The following is a 20,741-nucleotide window of genomic DNA, read 5'->3' as shown; positions in this document are numbered from 1 at the left end:
ACTCATGTTAATTAATCTCAGATCAGTGAGAACTACTATAAGTACAACCGTATTCATTGGTGGTTTTGAAGGAAGACTACGGTGAAAAATTGTTTGCTGTATAGGATAGATATTCTTGATTAAGCTGAAATCATTAGTCACTGCTTTCTTCAGAAAGAAACGTCATTAGTCTAAAGAACAAGGATAAGATTAGGCTTTGCTTACATTTTATGAAACCTCACACAAGATCTGCAACATTTAGGACAATGAGACACCTGAAATCAGGAGGCAGACACAGCTTGGGTCCTTACACAGTCTTAAGAGATGTTAAATGAACAACAAGTTCATGATTTCTTGTAAAACGTGTGGTGATTGCTAAACGCGCAGTAAACATAGCATTATAAAGAAGGTCTCTGAGCAGGTGAATGGTACGTTAACAAGGGCTTCATTTTCCTAGGTTTATTTCAATATGCCACGTGGAAAGTAAGCCCCAAGTAAGAAGTGACTGCAAATTTACAGTACTGTTGTCTATGTGCTCAAAATTATGATTCTGAAAGATGCAAACTTTCTGGAAAGCGTGGTGCTTGCTCAGTCTGAAGCCTAATGATGATGTATATTCAGATGTCACCAGTTAGCTATTGTGCTGCTGATCCTTTGAGCAGAAATGTCTTATTCCACGGTGTTTATCCTGTAATCCCATACTGTCAGGCCAAGAATCAGAACTCCCAACAGCCAACTTGCCTCCAGCTATTTTACCTCTTCAGCAGCTTTCAAGAGGCTGTAATATACTGTCAATACAAAAGCCACTGGCTTATTGACAGGTAGAGGGAAAAAAAGGAAATTTAGGAAAGTTGAATTATATATCAAGCAAGGCAGTAGAGTTTTTATTAGTTTTCACACAAAAATACCTAAAATATTTAAAACAAAGACGAAAGCAAATGAATTAGAAGGCAGTTACATTTAACAGGTTCTTAATTTGAAATGTTAGAGCTTAATTTTTGTAGCGCATTGTGCAGGTTATTATCACTATCACCTATGGTTTTAATGAATATAGCACTATTGCTATATTGCTACATGTCTTGCCTCAGTTGAAAATAACCTCACTTTTCCAAAGCGATAAGGGAAGTTTGTTTTATATTTCATTGTGTAGCTGCCTACCTACCACAAGCCATTTCTTGAGTAAAGCTGCGAACCTTCCTAGCCTTGACTAAAGATGGGCACCGCACCCTATTACAAAGGCCGTGCCTTTGTGAAGTTCACAGCACCTTACTGCACCGAGCTGTTTTGGACCCTCCTCGCGTGAAGATACACAAGTGAACCTGTGCGGGCTCCCACCACTAGGGGGCTGTGTGAACACGGTGTTCTGGCGAGTTCTTGGCCCTCGCTGGTTCAAAAGGGCAAACCGAAGCGCGCCGAACAGTGATTCCGAAATAATTAGGTTCCATTTCTCTCTCGCCTCTGACAGAAAATGCGTCAAGTCATGGCTTAACCAGCCCTGTGCCCTTCTTTATTTTTTCTTTAGGATGATCATACATTAGTCACTATTTTTACTTGGTCATAAGTACTAAAAGAAAAAGAGAAAAAACAACACCCTAATAAAAATCCTTTTGAGTCATTGTCTGAGCCTGCTGTAACACACTCTCTGCAGATCAAGGATCAAAACTAATCCCGGAGTTGGACAACACCAGACCCGCCACAAGTTGGTATGCATTGCACCTGATGAAGATATCTGGGTAAAACCCAGGAAACAGAGCGAGCTTTCCATAGGAACAGAGAGATAAGCGTGAGGTGAATCCTGCCTGTCGTGCTGAAAACCCACATCAGGCGGCAATCCGGGCCAGCCACTCTTCTCTAGTGGGGCAGCCGCAGGAAAGCCGCACACGGCACGGACAGCGGCACGGACCGCAGCCCTCCTCACTCGGCCATTGGCACGGCGCGCCAGGCGCGACACGTGAGGGCTGTGCGGCCGCGGGCCACCGCCGGGGAAGAGCGCAGGGAGCGCCGCGGAGCGCGGCCTGCCCCGCACACCTGCCCCGTCTCCTCGGCTGCTGCGGTGCCTGCTGGGTCCGCGGCGCCACCGACACGGTGAGACGGGAAGGCAGAACGTCCCGGCAGCCACACGGTATCTCAGCGCCGTCTGGCCACGCGGACGTGCTTCCACCTGAAGAACGTTCTACGCCCTCGTTTTAAGATCCAGTCCTAGCCTTGCATTTACATAGACCGGAGAAAGGACGGCTCGCACTCCTCGCGGCCGGGACACGAGGGACGGCCATCTCGTCCTTGTCCCTGAGACCCGCGTGCCTCCCCCCCCCCCCTCCCTCTCCAGGCCTCCCGCGCGGCGCAACGCCTCCCAGCCGCCCCGAGAGCGGGGCCACGCGGCAGCGCCGCGGCCGTGACCGCGGGAGGCCGCCGGGAGGGGCCGCAGCACCCCAGCGGGCGGGCGGAAGGCGGGCGGCGCGCGGTGCGTGTGCGGCGGCTGCGCTCCCGTCCCGTCCCCCCCCGGCCCTGCCCGCGCCCGTTATGTGCCGGCGCGCCCAGGGCCGCGGCGTCCGCGTTCCCCCGGCACGGCCGGGGCAGGGATTCGCTGGGGTTTGGCTCCGTGTCACACACAGATGTGACTCTTGTCCGTTCGCTGCGAATGTACAACCGTGACGGCTCACCTCCTCCCGCCTCCCTTTCCCCTCCACCCCCACCCCGGCACAAAAAAAAAAAAAAAAAAGCCAAAAAAAAAAAAAACCAACAAACCCACCCCTTTGACAAAAATCTCCTCAGATCCCACACCGAGCAGCAGCGGCCGCCGCAGCACAGCCCGGGAGCGGATGGAGCAATGGGTGGGGAGCGGGAACCCGGCGCCGCCAGCCCCAACTTTCCCCCTGCCTAACTTTTCGCTTCCCTTCTAACGCTCCGCGCGGCTCTCCCTCTCTTCCCCTCCGCCGGGCTCGGGTGACTCTCCACGCCGCTCCCCGTTCGCTCGGAGCTCATAAAGAAGCGCCGAAGTGGCGGGCGGGAGCGCGGCCGGGGCGAGCGGGCAGCGGAGCGGGAAGGCAGGGCGGGAGGGGAGGGGAGGAGAAGGGAGGGGGAGGCCGGTCCGCACGGCCGCGCTCGCCACGAAGTTGGCGGCGGATGCCGGGCGCGTTTGACAGCTGGGCGCGGGCGGGCTCTGCGGCCCCGGCTGGCACGGAAAGTTCGGAGGGGAGGAGGCGGCGAGGGGGCTCCTTCCCCCGCCGCGCTCTCCCCTGCCTCCCGCTCCGCCGCCCTTGCCCGGGAGCAATAAAAAGCGGCGCGGGGGTTCCGCTGCCCTCGCGGCCCCGCTCGCAGCCTCCCCCGCCGCCTCCCCTTTCCCCTTCCCCAGCCCGACAACAAACCAACCTGTGGAGGCTCTGACCCGGACCTGGGTCCCTCCTCCCACCACTTCCAGCTCTCTCCGCTGGAAGCTTTACCCCTCTCTCTGCCTCTCTGCCGCTTGGGTTGAACTTTTGGGGGCTGAAGTTTTGGAGGAGTCCGAAGGAGAGGGAAAGGGACTCTCATTTCTGCTGCTTTTTTTTTTTTCCTTTTTTTTTTTTTTTTTTTTTTGGTGGGGGGAGGGGGGAGAAACCACAGCAACAACTACAACAATACCCCCCCTTCCAAAAAAAAAAAAAAAAAAAAAAGGAAAACAACCAAAATTCCCCCCAAAAAAGAAAAAAAACACCCTCTCGTTTTTGTTTTTGAAACCTCGCTGTATTTTTTTAGTCCAAACCACCTGAAGGTGTGAGGGTGAGAGACAGAGAGGAAAGTGGGGAGGACGAAGGGGAGAGAAACGGAGAGAGGGAGAGTGGAGAGGCTCTGAGTCCCGAGGCAGCAGGAAGGGTGCAGGCACTGCCGCTGAGAGGAGATCGAGAGACAGGGGGTGCACTTGACAACCAGCATGCAGAGATGGTAAGAAGTTTCCAGCAGCCTTTTCGTTTTCATTCTAGCCTTTGCTTTGGTTTGATGCGATGAATCAAATGGTGCAGCAACACCAGCAGCCCCGCTCGCGGTCCGCTGTTTCACTCCACACAAACCAGCGGCCGGGCAGGGAGGGAGGAGGGGGTAATAAATAAATAAGTCAGCCCCGTGCTGCGTGGATTGGGGGAGAAAATGACTTAGAGGCTGTGCTTAAACTTCCAGAGAGTTTGGGGGGTTGCAATGGGATGGCCACATGCTTCTTACCGCCTCCTTCTCCCCGCTGAAGACACGGGGATAGTTCTTTTTTTTTTCTTTCTTTTTTTTTTTTTTCTTTTTTTAAACGTGTGTGAAGGGAGGGAGAGTGAAGGTGGAGTGGTGCTGAGTGGGGCGTGCGGTGCTCTGATCCTTTCCGGACACACCACCTTCTGCTCGGAAACGAGCGGGGTTTGCTCACAGCGGAAAGGTAACCCCCGAGAGCGGGGAAAGGAGCCGCGCGTTGGCGTGCGAAGCATCGCCCGAGGCAGGAGGCAGAGGCGCGACCCCCCTCCCCGCAGCCTTTGTTGTGCATGAGCCCGCAGCGCGCCGCTCCGTCCCCGCGCCCGCTGCCGAGGGAGGGGGCAGCCCCGGCCCAACTTCCCCCAAGTTTTCGTGCGTGCTTCGCGTGCTTGTGCAAATGCACCTCTGTGCTGCAGCAGGGCTTTTGCAAAGGAGGGCTGGGGCTTCCGCGGCCTCTTAGTTTAAAAATAAAAAGGCGAAACGATTGGGGACCTCGTTTGGCTGGAGTCCTCTCATCTGGGCTTTGATGTGAAGATAGGTTAAACAGCTGCGAAGAGCAAACACGTCTAAAGAGCCGTGACTCCTCTGACGTGCGTAGTGATAACCGCTCGTACGAGCAAGTGGACCGACCTCGGCGGGTGATGAGCGGTGCTCAGCCCGCACTCAGCGGAGTGGTGCGTTACCAATTGCTGCTGGATTACTTCCCTGCTTCAGTCAGCGTCTGTCACCTCACTCCGGGGATGTTACGTATTTGCCTTGTGTGTCTCTCGCATGTCCGTCTGCTTGTGCGCACGCACACAAACTTATACGTACAGAATAATATACATATATATGTATATATGTGTCGTGTCTACATACATACGTGCATGTATACATGGCAGTCAGACTATAGAGACAGCGTATGCCTCTGTGTGAATGGAGAGCTTGAGATGCAGGGTTTGTATTTTTCCCTTCTCTCCCTAACATGACATGTCTTGTTTCAGTGATCAAAGCCTCAATTGGAGTGTAGGAGATGCAACTGTCAAATGTAGGCAACAATAAGAAAAAAAAAAAAAAAAGGAAAAAAAAAAAAAAAAGGAAAAAAAAAAAAAGGGAGGGGGAAAAAGCAGCATGTGCCCAGGACTGTGGTTACAGTAACGCTGACAGAAATTAAAGTGGTTTTGAAAGCAGCATGCGATTTATGATGGTTCCCATTTACCCTAGAGTCAAGCTGTTGTAAAATTGATGCACAAAAGACATCATGTAATAATCCGGTGTACCCAGGATTAAAGTGGCAACGAGTGTCTTTTTGTGTGTGCGTCTGGCCAACAGTCAAAATGGTTTGAAGCAATTTTTAAGTAAGAAGTCAAAGCAGAATATTACGTATTTCTTTTCTTAACCCGTCCGTTAGCCGTGCATGTTGGAGCCTTTTTAGGTGGAAGTGGACTTTTCTTTCTCGTTATCTTCCATTTCTCTTCTCCGTACAACCCATCTCCGTAGACAGGAATTCTAAAATGGGGTAGCATTTTTGTCATACATTCAGAGCACAAATGCTCGCAAGTGTAATTACTGAGTCCATTTCAGACAGTAATATTTGATAAGCCCGATCAGCAGATCTGTGCAAGAATACAGAGTTCCTGTAAAAGTATGTGGAACGTTCCATGCCCTTAAAAACTGCAGGAATTTTTAATCTGAAATTTAATGGGGCATATGAGCTGTCTGATACGCTGCAGTTTCATTTTAAGCTGCCCGGTATTAATGAACCATCCAGCTGTGTATGTCTTCTGCCTTCCTTGAGTTCCTAAATCATGTGAACTAAAACATATATATATATGTGTATATTTCACTAAGTATTTCAAGCGGTCCATCTCTACATGATGCAGATGCAAGAAAATCTCAATCCAAACGATACGCTAATTATATAGTAAACTCGTAGTAAAACTTGGGAATGTGAATGTGTTCCTGAAACGTGTACATCTTGTACATGTACTAGGGAAGGCTTGCCCTCATACACTATTCTGTAAGAGCGCATTGTAGGGGAACAAACTGTACAGGCCTCTTTTTTTAACAACATTGTATTTTTATTACTGAGGTGTATGTGATTACGTTCAGCAAAGTAAAGGTACGGACAAAAGCGGAGATGACTGTTGCTATATTAAAATGTAAGTGTTACAGTTTGAATTTTGTAGTGAGTTTCTGAGTTCAGTGCTTTACATAACATTTTGTCCTAATCTTGCTTGCTGTCAGAGATGTTTCATGGTTGTGCAATTGCTGCAGTCAAGAATGCCAATTTGCATTCCAGGAGTGTCATTTGATTACTTTTATCTGCACAGCTCGAAGACCAACCCAGACCTCTCATTTCATCTTGCCATGTCACGAGTCGGTGCTGTGTCGTCTTTTAAAAAATCTGCCTGATTTAGACAAGAAAGAAAAGTACTTTCATGTTGCAGCCGCAGTCCCCTGCTAACTTGTCAGCAGCAGGATATGATTCACTTGGGCCCAAAGAGTGGTACAGAGATGAGGGTTAGGCGGTTCAATAAGCCCATGGACAGGTAGTGTGTGACGTCCCAAGAGAGCTTAAGTTAATGAAGAACAGGTCTGCTTAGTTCTTCACACTCTGACCTGGTGCTGTCCCCACAGTTTTCTCATTTGATCTTTCCCAGCAAATTGATCTTTTCTAGTACTTTTTTGCCTTCCAAGTTAGTCCTTGTGGGACTGAAATTAGCAGAGCAACTTAAGTTGGATAATACAGCTGTTCAGAGAAGAAGAAATTGGACACTAGCTCATAAAGGGGGGAGGGGGATGTAAGCTATTCTTTCTGTTGTTAGCTGAGTTTTCCAATTTTTTTTTATTTTTTTTCTTTCTGCCTTTCTTCTAGCTTTATTTTAGAAAACTTCACAATAGCCAATAGCCATATTACTTTGGAAGTTTGCTTTCTCTCGTATTTATGATCTGTATGGATGGTCCATTGCACACTGCATTAAATGTGTATCCTTTAAATAAAACAAACATGCTTGCAGCATAGGCTGCAGGTTTGTTTTGGTATTTGTCAGTTGAACTTGCTTGTTAGAAATGATTTGCTAGTCTGTAATGAGGCTTTTACAGTTGTCGTAAGACATTTGAAATATCAATTGCACATGCCAACTACATTATTTATAGCCTGCTAAATAACTGTAATTCCATAGTATCCAATACTGAAATGCAGTGGAGATTAAACAATGAAAGCCATTACAAATGGTATGTGTAAATATTATGGTAGGTGAGAATACAGTCAGAAAATTACCACTGGCATTACAGGTTTTCTGAAAAAGCAGCATATACAAACATATCGGTTTTAAAACAAGGCTCTCTGTATTTGAAATCTGTGCTTTAAAATGGAACCATGGTGTTACCTATCATTCTTTCACATTATTTGCACGTAGTAGTTGAAAAGTGAAGTGGAGGTGTGTTTGGGTGCACGTGTGCGCATGTGCACATGCGTGTGTATCCAAATACATACATGGCTGGCTTGTCAAACAGTGTAAGCTTTCAAACTGGGATTCTGTAAGTAACGTACATTGGCAATGATTAAGGGAGTCTTTAGTATGCTGCATGCCAATAAGCAGTATTTAACATTGTATCTCACAGCAGATGTTCTCACATATTATCCATGTCCTTTCAAGCTGTAGAATTGAAAACACTGTTGAATGAAAACAAGAACGCTTATTATGTAAGGGAAATACTGCTCTCTCTTTCCTTCAGTATTGCTTTTGAAAATGGGAAGGAAATGTAAAGGATCATTGGTCAGTTAAGCTCCTCTGCAGAGCTAGAGGGAGCTTCACGATTTTATTAGACATGTCTAAGGTAAAAAAAAAAAAAAAAAAAAAGTAGAAAAAAATACTCTGAATCAAGGGGTACTGATTGCTAACTTTTTTCAGAGCCAGTGTGATGTACCTTTTAGACTTGGAGGTGGCTTTGTCCTGTGCTAGATATGCATGTGTGTTACTGGGGCTTATGGCTGACTACAGATGTCATCAATTTCAAGCAAAAAATAAATACTGACAGCAAAGTAATTACAGCAAAAGAAATCCATGTAAAACAATGGATTCTTTACTAAAACAAAATCTCTCTCTATATATATATATATATCCTTTTTTTCCTCAAAGATGGGAATTTCTGTCAGAGTTCCTTTTTCTTTTGCATATCAAGCGTGATCAACAAAATTTGAGGACATTTATTCACTGTGTATTTTTTACTGAAAGAGCCTTAAGTCTTGGTCTGCAAGTTTGCATGGGGCTTTTGTTTTAAAGTAAGCTATTAGTATGTGTTGGAAAAAAATTGTCCCTATCTGGACATACAAAACATTCCCCATAAAATATAAAACAAATAGAGCATATCTGTCATTTCGGAAATGTGTATTGCTTCCCAGTGTAGGAATTTGTACTTAATTTAGAGAAATAGCATTTAATATGGCTTAATAAAAAGCATCTGTTTAAACCTTGTATTCTCTGTCAGTTGCATCCCACCTAAATTCTGACATATTTGTTCCAAAAATGCATTGATCATAATTGCTGCTTAATAGTTATATGGCAGCTTTTACAAGCATTACTTTGGACAAACTTATTTACCATTTAAGTAAATGATATAATCCAGTGAGATAAACGACCAGATTTGTCTCCTTTATCTCTTGCACAGTAACTCTCATTATTTGCCTTGCTAGTAAAAGCCTTTATTTGTAGATTATTAGAATCTTAGTACACTCAGGAGCTCTGTTGTAATTTAATGTAGTTGTTCAAAGAGGTTCTGTGATTTTAGAATCTTTTCATAGTGCTCTTACCGCACGTTATAAATATGTATATTTTATACTCCAGATACGTATGCAAATAGAATTTGTCTTATTCCAGGTAAATGAAAGTTGTTGAGGGAGGATTCTTTTCATCTACAGTGTCTTTGTCTGTACTTCCTCTTGGAATATTTTATGTGAAAAACACAAATTTGGATAACTTCAGATAATCAGATTTGTTTTCATTTGTTACTGTAGAGAGTTCTTTATGGTTTTAAAGAAACTTTTTTTTTTTTCTTTTTTGTGGAATTAAAACATCCCTCTATTTAATTAGATTTCTGTAGAAAATTAAAAAGACCTACATAAGCTCTAAAAATATGTTGTCTGCTGTGATTATTTTTCATTATAAAAAGTAAGATGTCTGGTGTGAATCACAAACAAAAAGAAATGAAAATTCCATAAACTAATGACTGAAAAGTTTATAAGTCACCATCATCTGCTGCACTGTCTGGAAGCTCAGCTGTGTTTTTGCAGTGCGTTACAATTGGTTGCGTCTACAGTTCTGCTGCATATAAAACTTAATAAAGCAGGCCTGTTTGAATTCTTCGGCTATGGGGAGCATTTCAGACAGTATGCAAAGCATATTATGAACTGTTATCAACTGCAAATGAAACTGAGTGCATGCACAAAAGCTATCATGCTGTCAGCTGGAATCACACTGAATTAGTGTTGCAACTTTATCATATTTGTCAAATATGCATTATTTTGAAACTTGTGATTTGGGCTTTTAGTCAGTGCTTTCTAATGTTCAATACAAAGATGTAACAGCAAACAAAAAACATTTTTCCCTTATTATGACCTGACATTTGCCAAAGTGCCCCATGCTGAAATTTCTTTTCAGTATCTTTTTTTCTTCCAAAGCCAGACATGTACCCAGACACAAAAGCCTCTGTGTATAGCAAGCTGTTTTAAATATTGTGACTCGACGATGTGCTGTCCTTTCTCTGCTTGAGCCAAGGATCTCTGCTCAGTGTCTGTGGATTACCAAGTCCCTTCTTTATTGTACCTCTTGTCAGCTATTCCTATTCATTTAACCTTTCATTAGTGTCTGTGCAGCTTCACTGTCTGGAAAGGCAAGAAAAAACCTAAAGGCCTACTGTCACAGTTATTAGATTTCTCGGTTACATCCCGGCAACCATAAAGGAGTAAGAGTCAACACTATTGTCATGCATGCTGCTGTCCTGGGGAGCAACTCTTCTGTGCATGTCAAGGACATGTGCCACATGTTGATAATGCATCCCAGGGATAAATGCACGACATGGGGGATAAACCAAGGCTGGCACTAATGAGCTTTGTAGGAGTTATTGCAAAAACAAACAGTTGTGAAGGAATTTTGCTTAAAACGCTGAAGAGATGGACTTGCATTAAGTGTTGCCAAGGCTTGCTTGTGAGGTTCTTGTCAATCACGTTAGTTTCCTTTAAGTTCCATTTACAAGGGACAAAGTGTGTTCTGTGACTACAAAATGTATTGTTTTTCATTTTTTCTTAAGCTAACAGGATAAAAAATGTACTCCAAGTAGTACTCAATAATACAATCTATGACTTTTATCCTTCTTTTTTATCATTTTTGGATCGAAGCCTGCAATCCATGCAAATTACCTGAAAAGCAATCTAAGAATATGAATTACAATGTATTTTGAAATGTGCCTTTAAAGAAGGCTTCAAATTCACCCTGAGAGTTGTAATAGCATTGATGTAGATTTGATGAAGGCATACATCTGAACTTATCGGGGTACACCTAAGTAGTCTGATCGATGTGTGCCACCCTAAACAGTGTGAATAGCCAAAATTAGTAGTTATGAGTCTGTTCCCTCATTCCACGGAGGTGTATCTTCCACTTAGTCCAGTGTGATATTCATATATATTTTGCCTCCAAAGTTCCCGTGTGGCCCATTGTACAGACAGTATTAACTACATCCAATTGAACTCTAAACTTTTAGTTTTTACAATAGTATGAAAAAGAAAGCATACTTTCCCCCGACCTATCTTACCTTTTAGAACATATTTTAATCACATTTTTATATGTAATGTTGTAAGGATAGGATATGCAATTTTGTTTGACTTGCATAAGGAGATTTTGGTCAAAACAAAATTAGACCTGCAGATTAATAGTTAAATTACGACTGAATTGTGCCCATTAGTTCTCCTTAAGGCATAAGACTCTGATGTTGGTGCTGTACTTCCCAAGGTAAAAAGCAGGAATAAAGCCACTGAAATCAGCTGAGTTACAGCTATTTGAAACACTTCAATAAAAGTCTCCTCCTTTGCACTTTCCATGTGGCATCCTAAAGATGATAATTCTAGCGGGCTACAGAAAAATTATTACAACTTCCTTACAGTGACTTCTTCATAAAGTGTCAGTAATCATAGTTTATAGATAAAGATGCTGAGCTTTTTATTTTTTTCTTTATGAATTCTGGTACAAAGGAGGTGAAGAGTGGCAGCACCTTTTAGCTTAGTTGAACACTGAAGTCAGAGTTACCACCAGTGTAGTAGATGAAGGCAGCAACAAGTTCCTCCAAAGGAAATTGCATTTGTGAGAAAATTCAGTAAAAATCATTTTTCTTGTTCAGGCCCTGGAAACGTTGGTACCTCTGATACTGAATTTCAGTTTCCTCAGATTAAAAGAGAAGCTGTTATATTTTGTGGTTGAAATTAGAAAAATATTTAAATGGAACAAAATATTCAGACATCAGCTGGAACAAACGCACTAGTGCCTATTCCATTTAAAACACCCTTTCGTTATTAGACTGGTATTAGCTTTGATGAATCTAAAACTTAGTACATGGTTCCCAAATCAAAGATGAAAGGGCCAGTTAGGAATCAAATAAATTTTCCTGTTGAGATGTAGCATTTGACATTTAGAAAGATGTGCTCGGCATGATGAACCACTTCTCTTTATGGAAACTTGCCTGGTGATTTTTGTGCTAAAACTACTTTGAAATTGAATCAAACTCTAATAAATGTGAGGTAAATTAACTTGGAAGTCCTGATTAGTGCCATTTTGAGCTAAAGGAAATATATTCCTGAAAGCTCTTCCCCCGCCCCTCCTCTGTTTTATTGTTAATACATGCCAATTTTCATTGCTAAGTAATTACATTTGTTCTTTTGATATACTTACTAGTCTAAATCCATTGTCTTTGTGTGGCAGTGTCCTAGTTTTATTAAAGAAAGATTTTGTTATTCACCTTACTGTGAAAGCAGCTGGTACTGGTCAAATAGCTTTATGCTCCATCTATACTCTTTCAAAGAGTCGTCATTATTCCGTAAAGTCATTTACAATATACAGTACAGTTTGGCATTGCTGTTATACTGATCTGATGCCAACTACATGTTTCTAAAAAGCTACTCAAAATACTTTCTGTAATGAGGGCCTACACAGAATTGTAGGGATCAGCATTGGACATTCTTGCTGAAAATGCTAAGTAGTAATAAATAAAAAATATATATATAAAGTAAATATTAGTAAAAACTTGTAACTTTCTTTTTATACTCTGTCAAGCCATGTCCATATTTCAGTTGTCAGCTATATTTTGTGTTGACTTTTTGAAGATACCTTATTTCTGATCTCCTGTGCAGTATGCCTGGTCAAAATAAATGACACTACTGATCTACCAACCAGTATATTTACGTGATTTATTATTTCAGTTACTTATTTTGTAAGCAAGAAGTTGTTCAGTTGTTGGGTGGACTCTCCTCTGAAAGCAAATATGCATCCCTTTTTGTCACTTCTTTGGATGCTTCTCACAGCATGAGAGCAGCGAGGATGGAAGTGAGCTACTTAGATATTCATAGTTGGGCTTGGGGATCAGAAACTAGCAGAAGCTTATCATCATCTCCTGCTAACTGATAATTTTCGTGAGCTAATTTCATGAGTTTCTTTCACGAGTTTCATTAGCAGAACAGTCATGTAGCTCTAGTCACCATAGCAGGGCAAGAGGCATGCCTCTTCCTCACTCTGCACACCTTTCCAATCTCTCATATTATCTGCATGTGCAATTTTGTAGCCCTCTGGCTATTAAATGGTTCACAGGTGTGGCCAGTAGGATGGCGTGGGTTTCGCATAATGTGTCTTTTATGAAAAATGCTCAGCAGTCACCAAAGCTATATGTAGGATTTGTGAGTACGTTAGAGAGAACTCGGAAGTATGTGGGGATTTACTGTCTTTCCATTGTCAAACACTGAGTGTCAGAATTCACTCTTCCCATGCAGTAATTGCCAGACTTTTGAAGGACCTAGCCACAGGATGCTGAGTTATTGCAACAGAGAGACTAGATGAGTGGTAAAGTCAAGAGAACTGTTCTTGTTCTCACCGTTATGGATTTAGGCCTTGGTTGGGGATGCGGTGCAGTTCAACTGTGCGCCTTCAAACTTCAGTCTGAAATGTAATCCGTCTTAAGGATTGTTATTGCTCTTGTGGTGATAAGTTTACAATAAACCAACATAAATTTAGGCTTCTAACAAGCAAAATATGCATGTTCCTTATGCCTTACATATTGCAAGAATGATTTTAATTTAACGTGCTTTTTCTTTTTAAAAATATTGGTGGCACATCTGGCAAAATCAACTACAGATGTAGTGGAAATCTAGAATTTTTTCTGCAGCTTTCCTGAGGGATGTGTTCTTGTCTGTGTGTCTGCCTATATGCATGTAGATGTGCAATATGTTATTCTGTATACATACACAATATGTTATTTCACACATCTATATAAATAACATAAGTATATATGTGAACCAGGCAAACATGCATACACACATAGTACATGTATACATGCATGCAAATAAATGTACAGTATGTACAGAAGATTTTATGGAAAGCTACTAGTGTTATCAGGAAAGCTTTTGGACAGTTCTGGTTCTTGAGTACGTGTAAGAAATAAATGAATCTTAACAGATATCTGTGAAAATAAATACATTTCTAGAGGGGAATCCAAGTATTTTATCTGCCTTTATCTTAGGAGAGCATTTTAGGAACTATTGGTCTTCCTTTCCCTTCTCTCCTCTCTCTTCTCTTCTTCTCCTGTCCCCTTCCCTTTCCATCTCTTCTCTTTTTAGAATTTTGATGACTTCCATTTATGAACACAGTATTTTGTAAAAGGCATGACAGTGTGCCTTTCGGCATGCATTCTACAAGAATGGCTTGCATAAGAGGATCTTCATTTATCTTGGGTTCTATTGCCATTATAATGCACATTGAAATATATTGTGATCATATTATCATGGGAATGTTTGCACATTGTGCAGGCTTAGTTAATTATCACTATATTATACAAAGTATCAGTATTTTCTGTGAAGAAGCTTTAGGTCTGTGAAGATTTGAGTAACTTGCTATTCCCAGTTCCTCTTGGGAATATAGCTGGTTCTAGCTGAGGCTTACCATTAAATAATAGAAACAGGCATTGGCAAAATGCTGTGCCAGGATGGAAAGAAATATAGAAAAAGTTCAGAAATCAGAGGATGGTTAATGGAGCCTCAGTTCACTTATTGTCATAGAAAACTTGACTTAATATCATATATGCAATTGAGTGTTGCTGGTCACTGAGCTAGGTATGCGGAATGGCTGATTCCTGTGAACACGGATATAGACCTGCTCTGTTCTCTTTCAGGCAAAGTAGAACTTAATGCAGTCGTGACACTAGATGGTTTAACTGGAAGTACTGGGTACTTTGTTAGAGTTTGTTAGAGTGCACTCACTTCTGGCCTTTGGTAGTTAAAATCTCTGAGTAAACTAGGGTATTGAAATTTCATTAAGGATGCCAGGAAAATGTGTTACAAACTTGAATCATAGGACGAAGTCAGAAAGCATTCTTGGACCTTCCTCAATTAGAAACATGGGATGTGTGTGGCAGTTCAGGATAGAGAGTGAAAGGACTTCATGAGCAGTTTATTTAAAATGAGCTGATGGAAGGGGATTTTCTCTCATCAGTCAGTGGTAGATTTCACACTGCTTTCAAAGAAAGGTTGGACTTTGAAATTCCTAATTCTTGTGATACTGTTACTGCAATGTAACCTCTAGTAGGAATTTGTAGCTCCTCACATTGATGTTGGCTGTCCTGTCTGTATGTGGTTTACCTGGTTTACCTGGGGAATGCTACATCACCTGAGCTTCAAGATAGCTGATACACTGCCTCTTGGTCATCTGACAATTTCTTCATGTAGTTGGCTTTTAAAAGTCCATGGGCATTTGGCCTCTGGATTTCATGAACTTAAATCCCTTGTTTTCAAAACAGAGCTGAAAAATGGCTAGGCAGTAGAATTAACACTGGGAACTTGAATCATAAATATTCAAGACTGTTTTTTTTGTTGTTTTTTTTGTTTTTTTTTTTTTTTTTTTCAAATGTCTTATGCTAAAGACAGTTACTCCATGAATAGTATCTGACTCATTGTGGTAGTTGTCCAAAACCTCATAGAACTGGAAAAAAAATTTAAAATAAAATAAAATTGGAAAAGAAATTCAGTATTTCTTCTAAAGTTATGAGACTGGTAAGAACTGAAAAAGGGAGGCAATTTTATTTCAACTGATAGCTTCAGAGATTAAAAAACACTGAACAGAAATCAGTCAGTGTGTGGTCTGTGTGGTATTATCTGCTGTTGCACGTAGTCATAAGTTGGTTGTGAAGGGTAGAAGTGCGGATGATAATGTAATTCTGTGGTGTATTGTAATGTTCTCAAAACACAAGTCTGTGAATAAACTTGATGTGGATGATGGCTGCCATGCACACCTTGAGCCCTATATGACTATTTGTTGTTCTGATGTGGATTTTTACACTGGAGTGCATGGAATTACTGTACCTACATATTTATTCATGCCTTTTGCATGTAGAATCAGAGCCCAAAATATACAATATGAAGTCTTTGCTTTATGTGCAGCTAAGTTTGCTAACTGTAGCATCTTGATGTGTAAGAAAAATTAAGAAAAACAGGAGCCTAGTTTCTGAGGAGGGCACAGTTCAGACAGGGCTAACACAGGTGAACACAGGCAGGTATTCTTGAGGTATACTCAGATGCTGCCAGCTTTGTTTCTTTCTTCTCCAAGAATAATACATATGTATTTATTTTTCATGCTATATTCAAGGTTTAGATTTGTGCTGAATAGTTACAGTAGCTCATCCAGCAACTATGCAAGTTACATGCACGTTGCTTTTGGGATGGCCTTAATTGTATTGATATTAACTGAAGAAATCTTAAATTGTGTAATCATAGGATCCACTCTAACTATGTCACCACAGTTGTAATCAATAAACAAACTCTTACTCTTTCAGTTTAATAGAGAATAAGCATCTACTGACATTATTCTTCATGGGAAGCCCTGTCTGTGGAAATTTTATGTCTTCCATCATACAAGTATGGTGTGTGACAGCACAGGCACACTTTCTAAGCATTCAACGAGGTCCATGGTTTGTTTTCGTGGTGGGCTTTTAAAACTATTTATTTATTTATTATTGTTGTGACTGAAGAGGGTTATTGTCAGGTTTTGTCTAGAAGGGACATGGTATTTGCGGACAGAAGAAACAGTACTGCCGACATCAGTACGTCATCTCTCTAAACATTAGCTAAATGGATGGAAGGAGAATTAATACATTTCCCCCACTCTGGAGGAAATACAAGTTATATTATTTTTATTTTAATTGTGACAGAAAGTGTGAAGATAAGGAAGCACTGACTTTTATAATATAGTTTCTAAAACTGAAGTTTGTGGTTTGTTTGTGAATCAAGAGCATATAAACTGTTTTCTAAACACTTGAAACTCTTAAAAATACTACCGTATTTTGTGCAAATAACAATCTAATGCATTTTACCTCGGAAAACCCCAATAATTACTATTGTTTTAACTTAACGCAAACTTTCAGGGTAGCTACCCCAAAGTTTTCTGTACTCAGAATTTCTGTTACAGAGACAGGTTCAATGTGTTCCTGATAGAGAAAACTGAGATCAAGAAGACCTCTTGCTGAAAAAAGGACATTAAATGTGCTTTGTTATAGGGAAAATGGTGGAAGAAGGAGGTCCTTTCAAAAATCTAAGCAAGCTTATTCAAACTAGTTTGAAGGCTTTCTCTTTCTGTAGAATAAAACTAGATATCCATAAGGTTAATCCTTCTTATTCCCACTGTATTTCATTTGTTGCCCGTTTGGTTTCGTAAACTAAAATGTTTAGAGATTAGATACGTAATTGAGCTCTCTGAGTTTACTTACTCTGAATTTAGTTCTAAAGACCCCTTCAACAGTGTAAGTTGAAGGTGTGTTGACGATATGTCTTTGACACTAGTGTTCTTTTCTTTTCTAATGCCAAGGTAAGTACTACTTGTATAATCCTTGCCTAATTTAGTTTAGAATCAATAGAAATTGGTGTTTCATCCCAGATATAAGATCCCATGCCCAGATTTATTAAAGAATCTTCTTTGATTTATATAAATGTTTTATCATAATGTAGTCTTTAGGGAAGAATGACACTCTTTCACTGAAAGAAATCATTCAAAGGATTGAGTTTCTTTTTCTTTATGTGTAATATAGCCCATTTTAGTGCTGCAGGGCAATATTTTTTTCTTTCCAGATTATGAAGGGTGTTTCAGCTGAATATGCTCATGCCTTTAAAAATCATTTGGTGTGAGAACTTTTAACGTTTGAGGGTGTTTTTTTTGTTTTTTTTTTTTTCTTCTATAATGCATTATACCCTGCCTTTGAGCCTTCAATTTAAGTCTTCTGTCATATACTGCCAAAAAGTTTGTTCAGAGCTCTGTCTGTGTTGAAACATGTATGCCTGTCCCAGTGTCATAACTAATTATATACCTTGTATGCTTACTTCTAGTAATTGGAAAGTAGACCTACCGCAGGATACATTTTAGTATTAGATTGTATCTTGGGGACATGCTACAGAAATCAAGTTTTCACCAAGCAGCAACTTGAATTTGTAAACAGATATTACTATTTTAAGTGCTTCATCTCATGATTGTTTCTTGACATCTATGTGTGTTTGTTTTAAAGTTGGGGAGAGGGTATTTCTGAACTGTACTTCTGTACACATAGTAATTATATTCTTAGCCTATTTCTCTCCAACCCCAGTATTCTGAAGTATCTGTTGTCTCTAGTTGAAAAGGCGGTCTCTGCTTTCCATAAAGGCTCTCTGCAAATTTTTTTTTTGGAGGTTCAAATCTTAGCAGAAAATGTGTGTCTGCACTGTGCCTGGCTAAGTTCTGCTTGGCTGCAGTGCTGTTTTCAGTTCATAACTTAACAAGAGAGAGAGAGAGAGAGAGAGAGAGAAAGAGAAAGGGGGGGAGAAAGAGGGAGAGACTGGCATTTTGATCAGGAAAAAGCATAAAAGAGATCTAGGGAAAACTAACACTCATTTCATCTTTTTCCTTGCAGCGTCATTTGCTTGTGTTCTGTGTTTGTGTATATATATATATACATAAACATGTACGTGTATGTGTATCTACATTTTTGTAGGTACTTGCAGAAAGACAGAAGGAACCTTGTGGTTATGTCTAAAGTTTTACTTTGCATGCTCACAGCTAGACTAGCAAACAATGACTTATGTGCATCAGCATGTATAAAATATGTGCTCCTTGTCCATGCCTGCTGAATGAAGACTTTTTCAGTCTTAAGTCTGAGAGCTTCACATCTTGTCGCAATTAAAGTCTTACAACTGAGCATTTAATGCAAGTGATAGATTACATTATTGTCAGGATATGTTCTGATTTTGCTGTTGCTTTTTTTTTTTTTTTTAAACTATGATATCACATTATATGGGAGATGCATGGGTGGCTGCTCTTACTTTCACAGAGTATGTATCTGTTCTACTAAATCTGCAACAGTAGTGGTTGAATTTCTTCTAAAGACATGTTTAGCTTCTTTTAAATAAAACAAAAATATAATGTATGTATCAGTGATAATGACAGTTTTACAGGAAAGCTTTTTTTTTTGTTTGTTAAAGAAATAAGTACTTGTTCCTCATTATGGGAAACTTCAGGTTCATTTTCTTTTCCAGAGAAAGGTTTCTTAGACAACTTACCAGTTAAGTTTCTGTTGTTATCTGTTAGCTTCTGTGTTCAGAAAGCATGATTTTCTCAAACTCTTTTATTACTCTGTATGGTGTGGATTGCTGTGTGGATTAAATCACTTACTTTGAAAGTTTTTGACAACAGATTGTATATTTTAAGCAGTTATGTGTCTTGTCAGGCAAAAATATCTTCCACTTTCCACAATAGGCATTTTCGAAGGTTCAGAGAAGACTGGGTCAGTTTGACCAGGGAAAGTGTAGTGCTGTCCCACATTCCAGTTTTATACAGTTTCAGAACTGGCTTAATATTTCTTGCAATGAAAGATGTGAATGTGCAGCATATAATATCCTTAACTGATTTTAAACTACAGATTCCTTTTTCAAAAAGTTGAAAAATTTCAGCATCCTAATTTCTTCAAAAGAATTAAGTGTTCTATATCTCAATACATGAGAACACACTTTATATACAGGTTGTTGTTTTTTTTTTAACATGTATCTTGTTTGAACTTTAGCCATTTTATTCTCTCGCATCTGTTTTAACAGCTCTCACTCACCCATGGGTTCAAAAAACACTTACAGGAATTTAAGCCAGCTATTTCAGTGATCTAAAAATTGTAGATAGAGTTGTCTGAGAAACATGAACATCTTACTCAGCCACTAGGGAAGAAAAGAAGCTGGGTATTTTCCTATTATCCAGTCCGGGGAATTTGTCTTCTGTATATATCATTCATTCTTCTCTCAGCTGATATATATACATATATATATATGTATATATGTATGTATACACACACACACATTGTGAGAGAATGAGAGTTTTGTCCATATCCTTCAGCCACATAACTATTTGAAACTCCCTTCTGCCAGATGAGAGTTTTCAGCTTCTCCCCAGGCTTCTGATTTTCAAGTCCATCTGTACTCTAAAACCTTACCTTAAGATTTCCAGAGCAATAGCAAAGAGAAACTGGCTTGAACATTTTCAGTCCTAGTTACAAGAGTGTTAGTTATCAATGAAATCAAAACTACAAGCAGTGGAAGCTGACCACAGAGCTATTAGTCTATAAAGTCAAATAAATTCAGCATCAGTTCTACTAATTTTGTGTTTTGAGAGGTCTGCCATGCCACAAGGGCCAATACTTGAATTACAAGCTCCAGATTTCTTAGAAGTTACTAACTCTTGCCTGGAAAAAAAGATTCCTGCTCTCCCTGAAATCTGAGGTTTTCAAATTTTGTCAATTAGTGTATATTGAAGTTTACATGTAGATGATTAGAAGATGAGTTCATTAGTACAGTAAAGATGAATGAGACAGTTAATAGTAGTATTGATAAACTATATGTCGTTTGACAACAAAAGGAAACACTGTAGCAGTAAGCTAGTTTTTTTGTTGTTAAGGACAAAAATTATTAAACTATCTAAAATAAGCAGTAAAATGCTGTCTGGAAGAAAAATGTTTTTTGTTTTGCTTGTAGTGAGAACTGTGGCAGTAGGACTGTTCAGCCTGATGTTTTTTTTCTGTAACATGTAGCTAAACATGTAGTAGATTTGTGTCTTCGTTGTTAACGAAGTAAACCTTGTAACTGTTGTTTCTCAAATGCTTAGAATATAAAACAAAAGTAATTGATCATATCCATTACTGTGAGAAAACAATACAAAGTTTTGCCTCCTCTCATGGTTCTTTTAGCTATTCCCATACTCAGTTATAAGCAGTATGATAATTGTCATTTATTCTAAGGTAAGAATAGGAGAGAGTAAAGCAAGATCCCC

At 40.4% G+C, this 20,741-nt stretch overlaps 1 protein-coding gene across 1 annotated transcript in view; it reads left to right on the top strand.

Annotated features, from left to right (window-relative positions):
* Positions 1-3,803: 3,803 nt before the first annotated feature.
* BNC2 (basonuclin zinc finger protein 2) overlaps positions 3,804-20,741 on the top strand; it is a 339,631-nt gene continuing 322,693 nt past the window's right edge. The window contains exon 1 of the mRNA XM_072359861.1: positions 3,804-3,897. Within this exon, the coding sequence (XP_072215962.1) occupies positions 3,895-3,897 (3 nt within the window). The 5' untranslated portion in view covers positions 3,804-3,894. The remainder of the gene's footprint in view (positions 3,898-20,741) is intronic.

Source organism: Excalfactoria chinensis, chromosome Z (genome assembly GCF_039878825.1).
Source record: "Excalfactoria chinensis isolate bCotChi1 chromosome Z, bCotChi1.hap2, whole genome shotgun sequence".
Taxonomy (NCBI): Eukaryota; Metazoa; Chordata; class Aves; order Galliformes; family Phasianidae; genus Excalfactoria; species Excalfactoria chinensis.
This window is presented reverse-complemented; position numbering and strand designations above follow the sequence as displayed.